General features: G+C 39.9%; 1 protein-coding gene across 1 annotated transcript; it reads right to left on the bottom strand.

The window, feature by feature from the left end:
* Positions 1 to 335: 335 nt before the first annotated feature.
* Positions 336 to 8209, bottom strand: MPLKIP (M-phase specific PLK1 interacting protein). The gene is made up of 2 exons (XM_075745345.1): positions 7638 to 8209; positions 336 to 3164 (listed from the first exon to the last, which is right to left on the bottom strand). Exons 1-2 carry the CDS (start codon positions 7995 to 7997, stop codon positions 2961 to 2963), a joined length of 564 nt encoding a protein of 187 aa, XP_075601460.1. The 5' UTR covers positions 7998 to 8209; the 3' UTR covers positions 336 to 2960.
* Between the last annotated feature and the right edge of the window lie 1249 nt (positions 8210 to 9458).

Genomic DNA, 9458 nt, shown 5'->3' with positions numbered 1-9458 from the left:
AGAAGTCTGTTGAAGAAAGAACAATGCCCATATTCTTAATGCGTTCATTATAGAAGAATTCCTTCGTTAACAAGACATAGGCACTATTTTGTTTCATGGGCTCAGGAAGAAAGGATGTATTTGTCCTGTACTTTTTATCATCAAATGCTATTTCCAGAGCCACACTGTTACTATGAAGTGGCTTCGTTAACAAATGAGGAAGTGATATATCCTATCTCCATTAGAAACACGTGGGGAAAAAGGATGTTTGCCATGTGGGAAAAAGGAGAAAAATCAGTGAGGAAGTAAGTGCTTAAGCTTCCTGGATATCATAGCAAGAAAGGCAAAGCTTAAAATGACTTTAAGTACATTATATTTATAGTTCTGAACATGTGTTCATGCATTTTACAGCTATTCAACAACAACATTTTGAAATTTTACTGTAATTGCAGGATTCCTCCTAGAAGCCAGAAAGGTGAATCACTTTTAAGTTTTTGGTGCAGTATGATGAGGTTATTAAGTTTATTACATCTACATTTTAATTCCTTGCAGATTCTTGACCAAACTACTGGAGTCTTTAGCAGTATGATGTACTTATAATTGTTGGGTCATATCCTGAAGTATACTGAAGCAGCATCTTAACAGATGGCATTGTGGAAGGCCTGTATTGATTAAACAACACTTCAAGATTATTTCCTCAATTCTCTTTCTGGAACATTTACCTTCGTTGATGTCTGACACCCGGTTCCAGGAGTTAAGAGTTATTACCAGAGGAGACTGGCTTTGATCCCTGGGTCAACTGCAAAGCCAAAGTGGAAAAATGCATCTTTGCAATGTGCAAGGGCAGCTGATATTGGCTACCATATAAGCAGTCCCACCTCTAACAGTCTCTCTTCTGTCATGAATCCTTTTCCTTTCCCTTCTCCTTGCCAAACCCAGTTTCTTCTGATGTCTAACTGGGAACACATCATAACTTTAGTCTCTTAAATAACATCGTGTCTGTTTCCCCAAGATCACCAAACATTGCAAAAAGTGCATTGAATTACAAAGGAAATAGTAACAAAAAAAATGACTCTCTTAAGCACCCTGTAACTTTGTGAGATTTACAGCACCTGACAAGGTTAAAATTAAAAAAGGAAAGAAAACTTTATACTTCGCTTTTCACAATGACATTGATTAATTGATTTATAAATTCTAAAGACTATCTACAACTTGTCAAGTCATCTCAGTTTTGCTGGTACGCGTTACAGGTAACAATACTGACAGCTGCCATTTAAGGCACAGTTTTGATTCTGGGATGAAGATTTAACCATTCTGCATACAAGCAGGCATTATGTTCTCAGTTCTTTGAGCAGCCTTTTTGGATATAATACTAAAACAATACAGTCAATTGGGGGAAGACACAAGTGACAAACTTTAGATTATAGTCATAAAAGTACGAGAGACTCAGCTAGCACATTTCAACATGCTAACCCCCCTTCCAGTTCAAAATTCTTCCTGAAAGCGGCATTAAGCCAAGACATTTTACGCTGAAAGAGGTAAAGAAGTATATAGGACTATTCCACCTCAGCAAAAGACAAGTTTGTAAGAACAGTCTAATGTGATTCCCTGTGCTTTTCTACCTAACCATGCTTCAGGACTACAAAAATATGTTTTCTGTGAAGTACATAAGAAGTTTAAAACAAAACATATGTTTTGAAAACTGAGCTGATGCTTTTATTTATTTTTAACTAAGTTTTCACCCTCTACCTACTGCTTAAAAGCCAAGATCAACAAACAAATAATGGTAGATTCAACAAAATTTTGGTATCTACTTCAGGCTTAACATGGCATGTTAAGAGCATGCCCACAGCTGGAACTATTTCTTATTTATTCTAGATTACAATATTCACTACTAGATTTAAGAACGGATCTTCCACATATAGACAAGCCCTAAAAAAAATTTCATGTTTTCCTCTTTTGTATAAAAATATAGCATGCACGCACATGAAACAAGACTCCTCTAGGCAAAGATGCCTGCCATAGGTAAAAAAAAAAAAAATTAAAAAATTTGAAAAATCTTGTATAGATTAAAAAAAAGATGCTATGTATGTACTAATGTCAACGGTATAACCCACTTTCATTCATTCTATGCTATTCTAACAGGTGGATCCAGAAAGTACATTTGCATTTATTTAATCTTGATGTTTTATGTGCTCCTTAGACTTAAATTGCCACTGAACAGACTTGTTATTATAATCCAGAAATGTCTAATTTTGTTCCAAATAATTTTTTTAAAAAATACAAAAGCAAATGATTACAGAATTATGTTTAAGACTGAAGAGCTGGTTCAACAAATTAAACTTTCCAAAGACAATACATTTGTTTCCTGAGGTGGCCAAAAGTCACGTTTCAACTTCATGTTACACTACAATTAACAAAAAATACTATGCACAAAATCAGAGGTTAACTACAGCATACAGACACATTTACAGAAGTCACCTAATTTCACTAGTACTATTTGTGTTAATGTGTACACCTTAACAAAAGTCCTAAAATAATCTTTATACATTACAAAACAAGGATTTACAAAACTTTATTTTATTTTCAAGTTACTTCATTCTAAAAATGTTGAAACATAAAAAAATACCATTTCCTAAAGGAGTTTACAATAAAAGGCTAACAATCTGGCATGGAAGAGGTAAATATATGGAAACCTGTTTTAACAGTCACAAATCAGTCGCTGGTGATTAAAGAACACTTTGTTCTTCAAAGCTGGTAGGCACTTCCACGTAGCCAGAAATGTAAGTTTTCCTACCACTCCTTTTCCCTCCCATACATAAAAATATCCAATGCAATAAAAAAAAGTAGGATAAAAGGGTGGACATGTGATCAAATAAAAGCATTATCTAAGGTCTTGATTACTGTTCATCTTGTGTAAGTGTAAAGATTTTGTCCCAAAGTTTTCCTGACAAGATGGAGTTATTTGGCTTTTAAAAGTGTTAGCTGAAATACCTCCCTTTTTTACCAGTATATGTTGTTTGCTCACTGCTGTATTGTTGGTTTATGTCTGTAACAGAAACTGGCTCTAGGCCAGCCCATGGGTCCTCAAGCATTGAAGGTCTGTAATAGTTTTCCACATCATTAGACACTCTTTTCTCTCTGCCATGCGCTGTACCAAATGGAGTAGATGTCCTGGGTGATCCCTTTGGAAGAAAACCATCAGGTAAAGAAACATTTAATAGACTAATTCAAACTAAAGAAAAAAAAATTACTTTCCTTCTAATGAAGCAGAGCTTTGAAGCTGATTATTAATGATAATTACTACTCCTCACCTGCATCTTCCTCAGAAAATATTAACTTTATTATACTTTAAATTATGAATGATGATTTACCAGGATAAGAAAAAAACCCCAAAACAACAGTCTTCAAAATACTTGTTTACGTCACTCTGGCACATAACTACAGAAAAGCTCCTTGTGCTATTTTTCGTAAGTTGCCTAAGTCAAGGACATGTCTAACTGAAAAGCTGAACAACAAACCACCGAGTTAGAGGCTGAGGAAGAGTTGGTAATGTTTACAAGAGCAGAAGCCAGGTATTAAGTACTTATAGATTGAACACTGCACTGTATAAGGCCAATAGCTACAAATGAACCAAATAACTTACTGGGACCCCCCCTCCTGTTTTAACCAAACTAGTGTACTGTGAAATTTGAGAACAGAGGGTTTTATTTGATATACAGTCTGGATGGTAATCAGTGATTAAGCAGATACTGTATAAATGAAAAAACTTTGCATGGAGCTTTTGCTGTTTGATTGTTTTTTTTAAAGATCAAGGATCACCAAAACTGCTTCTGCAAACCTGCTACAAGTCTGCAACTTAAAGAGAGCTAGCTATGGCAAAGGAAACTGCTATAACCATTTTCTCATCATCCATTGTTCCTCAGATTCACTTCCCTAAAAAAGGGAGGTTTTGTCTAAAACTATGGTTAAAACAAATGAATTTAAATGAAAAAAGTTAAACAACCTATACTACAGATACATAACAGTTAAGTCTCCAAAGATGCCTGTTGCAGAAGAACAGGACTCCTGGAGGCTGATTATCAGCCTCTGACTTTGTAAAGGAGCGTAAAAGCCCTGATTAAGGGCTGCTTTGTAACAGTATTTGAATTTGACTAATAAGCCCTACAGAATCTATATAAATAGATCATATGAAACAACTTATGGGTAAAACTGAGAAGTGGTGCCATATTGCAAAGGTCCCTACGCTTAGCCAGAAGAACAGAATCCACTGAAAACTGCTGAGTCTTGAACCTATTTCTGAAAGTGCTGCGGCAGAAGCCTGCTTATGTGGTCCCAGGAAGTACTTTTCTACACCTCCTAAAGCTTGATGATAATGGATACACAACCAAATGTAGGAACATCCGTGTCTTATTTACAGGGCATTTGTTTCTAATGATCCGTCGTAGTACAATTAGGTTATGGAGCTAAGATGATGATCTTAAAACCGAAAAATTACTAAAAGGTACAGAATTACTTTATGAAGTATTGTATCAAAACCATGAGGGAAAGGTCAGTGAATCACCTCAAAATACAGCTAAAAACTTTCTAAGGGACAAGGAGTTTCCTAGAGCTAGTCAACATGCACTAGCAAAAGTGACATTAATGTTCTTTAAGCACTCACATTTAGTAGTAAAGCAGTAGTACACAGTGCATTCTATCTTCAAATTAAATAAAACATGTGTTTCATGGAGAACCTGTAGCTTTGACACTGTAAAACAGCTTGAGTGTGGAGTTTATTTAAAGTTATGTCTAATCTGCAGCACTCAAAAGAAAGCTGAACTGACAAAACAATCTGCAGTATCCAGTGACAAAAAAAATTCAATGGTAAGACTCTTTTGGATGGATTTATTTTATAATATTAAATATCACTAAAATATAATGCAGGCCATCAGTAACACACACACACAAAGATCAAGGAAACATATTATTACGTAATACCAGATTGATGGCCTTCAATAAGTGTTAAAAAAAAAAAAGTGATTATTCATATTATAGGTCTGTGGAAAAGGAAAATAGCCCTACCAGTGCAAGTGAAACCATTCTGTGCAAAAGAAACTGGTGCCAAAGATATCTTAAAAAAAACACTTTATACTTTACTGTCACTGGTGCCAACAGTCTCTTCTCACTGAACACTCCTTAAAGAAACAGCCAATCTACTGTTGATACTTTTTTCCAGACAACAAATATCTCTCTACAACAGAAAAATAATATAATCTCTTTTGGTGCTTTCAACGTGTTACTGAATGTGGTAATACTGCCTTGAAAATGGGGACAATCACTCCCTTTATCAGCTTTCTTCACTTGATGTAATTTTAGCTGCTGGCAGATGCACAGAAACACAGAAATCAGGAGATTTGAAAAAAATTTTTTTTTTTACTTTCTGTAATAGTTTTCAATCCATCACCAGTAACTATCTACTGCTACTAGCTAGTTCACTAACTCCTGTTGAGTGTAGAAAGGGAAACACTACCGCTAAGTGAATTCTAAAAGGAGATATTCAAGAGCTACAACAAACATCTTCATAAAATTTAAACCAGATGCATCTCTGGAAAAAAACAGAAAGCTCTGTAAAGTACTGGCCACATGAAGGTTAAGTCAGCCATTTTGGAAAAAGATCAGGCTTACTATCTTTTTGTTTTCTGTTCATTTCATAAAAAGAAAATCTACAAACACAAAATGAGCACAGAATACTAATAACATGTCATTAACAGAACACTAAAGTAACATAGTGTCTTTTAGATTTCCTGATGAGATTTTAAAGAGTCACTTAAAGATTTTAATCTCAAAGGTGACAGTAGCATCATAAATTTCAAAAGTACTGTAGTCTCTTAACAATAGCATCTGCAGAAGAGGAGGAAACAATCCACATACCTCAGAAGAAAGTTGATTAGAACATGCAAAAAATCCCTCTGTCTGAATCTACTCATGGCCTCACAGACTGAGACTCTTGTTGCCCATATCAAGAAAATGGGGACTCACAGTTTATGAGACTTTCTCCCTCCATGGTTGCCTCTATTGCCCTCCCAGGCAAAACAGTCCATGTGCATACACGTAAAAGTACACACATACGTATTACCTTAGTCTTAGGCAAAGCTACAGACATATGATGCCTTTATAGTCTTAGAAAGCATCACCATCAGGTGCTCCTAAACTACTCACAAGGTCCGCAGAAGGAAAGGGGAGAAGGAAAAATATTGTGACTATCTGTGACTGGATTCAAACTTGTAAATTCTTTATGTCAGTCTTACTTAACACGAAGAACGGAGCCTATGAGACTGTTCCTGCCCACAGGTCCTCACGTGAAACAGTTCTGACTAAAACTAGAAGCAAAAGGATGCCTGCATGTTCTTCTGTTAATTTAAGGCAGGTTTTTAAAAAACACTTAATTGAATATGCAAAGAGTGATTTTCTGAAGGGAAATGTCTAGACACCGGTGACATAAACCATGCCTCCAGAATCTGCAGCAGAAACCCCACATCCTTTGCCTTTTCAACAGGTACAGAGGTTAAGCAATCTGTAGGCTTCCACTTGCTGTTGTGTTGAAGAAAATGTACAAAGTTAATAATGATCCCCTTCCACCAACTATGGAAGATAGTTATCTGCATCGTAAAAAAGTAACCAAGCACCATTTTTGAATGGAAACGCAACTAGGCAGTGCAGGCATATTAAGGTTTTACTAATCTCTGTTAAGATTTGACTTCATTATTACACTATAATCCCTAAAGTGTCAGTAAGAGCACTGGAAAATCTTATCATTGTCTGTACTGCATGTGTCATTTGTTACACTTTTAAGGTTCCCCTAATATTGCATAAAGCCAGCTATGTACATAAAGTTGGTATCATCTCAAGAACTGTCATCCCTATCCACACTGCCAGTCACATACCCCAACTAAATCACTTAAAAAAAGCGTAACTCACAGAACCTGTTATTGGCAGCTCTTGGGAAAACTACTTTATACAAATTAGAGCTTTCACTGCAATACAAAGACTTTAAAATGATACTCTATTATCCCAACAGATGCTCTCATTTCTGTTTAAAGGAGCCTCAGCTTAATTCTCTTTAGTAGAGCACTCTTTTACTCATGTCCCTGAAAGCTGTGTGTGGATAGAGCAGCTTCCACGATGTAAGACAATACAGGCTAAGTAAAAACACACAGCACTTCACCACTGTGCTAAAGAAAACTGATCAAAGGGAGGTACATACAAGGGGAACAGATGTTTGCTGTAGTTTTGGGTGGTACTTAATTTTCCCTGTACCTTTCAGATGCCAGAATATGAAAAGGAAGAAAGCTACACTGAGTCCTTGTGTCTTCACAACCACAACAGGCCTCACCCAGGCCAGGGGCCCTCTTCCCTTTCCTGGTCACACAGCTGCCTGAGGTGAGGTCTCTCCATCTTCTCTACTGGGAGAAAAACAGATGCTGCCAGTGTGGTGCAAGTCTCACTCTGCCCTGAACATCGTGGTGGAAGAGATGAATGCTGCGCCTTGCTACAAACCCTCGGCGTGCTCTCCCCTGCAGACTGAGGGCCCCGCTTAGCAGCACACTCCCTCCCTCCCGCCCCTGCCCCGCTGTGCGGAGCCGCAGGCCTGTCTCCCTTACCGCCCTGCCCCATACCTGGTAGTGCCTCTGGAAGCCCCCGGGCGAGCGCCTGTGCTGCTGCGGGTGCGGGGGAGCTCCAGCCGGGGATTTGCCGCCGTAGGGAGCCGGGTACCGGGGGCTGACGCTTTGTGGCCTGCGCGGGGTCTGCCCCCCCGGCGACGGGCTCCCGAACCGCCCGCCGCCGCCGTGAAAACTGTGGCCTCGGGGCGAGTGGCCGCTGCCGTAAGGCCCAGGCCGGTGGCCGTAGGGCGGCGTGTGGTGGGGGCTCCCGTAACCCCGCGGGGAGGGTGGCATAGGGCCTCCGCCGGAGGGAGGGCTCTGGAAGCCGCCGCCCGGGTACGGTGGCGTCGGGGGGCGGAAGCTCTGCCGGTACATGGTCGGGGCCGGCAAAGCGATGGCGGAGAGGAATAAAACCTGCGCAACGACGTCCCCCAGCAGGCGCCTCAGCAGGGCGACGTCGCTTCTGGTTTTTTTTCTCTTCCCCTCGTTTCCCCGCCAGGCGACCGGCACGTTCCGGACTCAAAAGGTTCCGGGCCGGGGAAGGCGAAGCGAGGGACACCCGGCTGGTAAAGGTCGCTGCGCGTGCCCAGGCTAGCGCTCCGCCCCGGCTGACAGGGCGCGGAGAGGCGGCGGCGGGGCCTTGGCTCGGGTGGGCTCCGCGTCTCCACCGCAGGCCTGCCCCCGGGACGGCTCCGACCTTGGCGGACGCGCTTCCTCCCGGGTCCCGGAGAGCAGGTCCCCGCGGCGGTCGTCTCTCCCGCCTCCCTGTTCCAGGCGGGAGGGAGAGCGGCTCGCAGCGATTTGTCACGCTGAGCCTGAGGAACGTTGTGCGTTTTAAAGCTGAAGAGTAATAACGTGAAGTAAGGGAGTTTTAGAAGATGTGTAGCAGCCGTGCTAGTTAGCTCAAATTAAAAGCACAGCACTAAACCCCAGTGTTTGTGAGCTCGGTAAGCGAATACTCACGGTACTACAGTTCGTAAAAATCAACAAGATCAGCTGTTGTAAAGCAAAGCAGGTATTTGCCTAACATTTCATGGCACTTCAGATATGCTTATTTGTGCTCCTTTCTTGTGTAGTCTTTTAATATATAAGCCTGCAAGTGACTACATACATTATAGCAGTCCAAGCTGAAAAGACATACAAGGACACATTAAAGAGTACTTGAATGGAAAGGGCTTTTAAAAATCAGTTTGAACTGTCAGCGACTCTTCAGTAGAGTGGTAGCTCAGGCAATGAGACCTGCACATATAAACTCATGGGAAAATGCTCTCTTGGAGGAGAACCTTGTATTTAGTGACATAAAATCAATTTTATTTATTAGCATTCCTGCTCTGTTCTCAGCTATGTTAATGCAAATCCTCAACAGCTCAGTGAAAAATAGTAAAGAGATTTTTTTTCATTATTCCCATCAGTGAAACAAAGCACCATTCTTTTTTAGGACATGGCAAAGTATGAAAGTTAAATAGGGCTTTCAGAACAGCAGCAAACAAAAGTTAGCCAATAAAATAAGCAGGATGTTTCTATGCTTTGTATACTAGTCTTGCTTTTCTTTGGTTTTAAACAGTTGTTGTTTGTTTTTTTGTTGGGTTTTTTAGGGTGGGTTTTTGGTTTTTTTTTTTTTTGCAATGGCAATAACTCACTTTGTGTTCTCAGTGAACTCAGCTCTCCACTCTGTTGTACACTGTGAAAACACGGAGCAATATCCTTGCAATTCTAAAATGGAGAGAGACTAAACCTGCTGACAAATTTTTTCTAATCCTTTACTGTTTTATCTTCTCTAGAAGACAAATTTTCTATAATTATTAAGCATACAAGGAATGCCATGTCTACACAAGA

The sequence above is a fragment of the Balearica regulorum genome, chromosome 2 (genome assembly GCF_011004875.1).
Source record: "Balearica regulorum gibbericeps isolate bBalReg1 chromosome 2, bBalReg1.pri, whole genome shotgun sequence".
Classification (NCBI taxonomy): domain Eukaryota; kingdom Metazoa; phylum Chordata; class Aves; order Gruiformes; family Gruidae; genus Balearica; species Balearica regulorum.
This window is presented reverse-complemented; position numbering and strand designations above follow the sequence as displayed.

Bases quoted from the DNA above. Each gene is read 5' to 3' on its own strand.
- MPLKIP (XM_075745345.1), bottom strand. From the start codon at position 7,997: ATGTACCGGCAGAGCTTCCGCCCCCCGACGCCACCGTACCCGGGCGGC. The intron at 3,165-7,637 runs GTATGGGGCAGG...TTTCTTCCAAAG, and splicing joins GCTTCCAGAGGCACTACCAG to GGATCACCCAGGACATCTAC.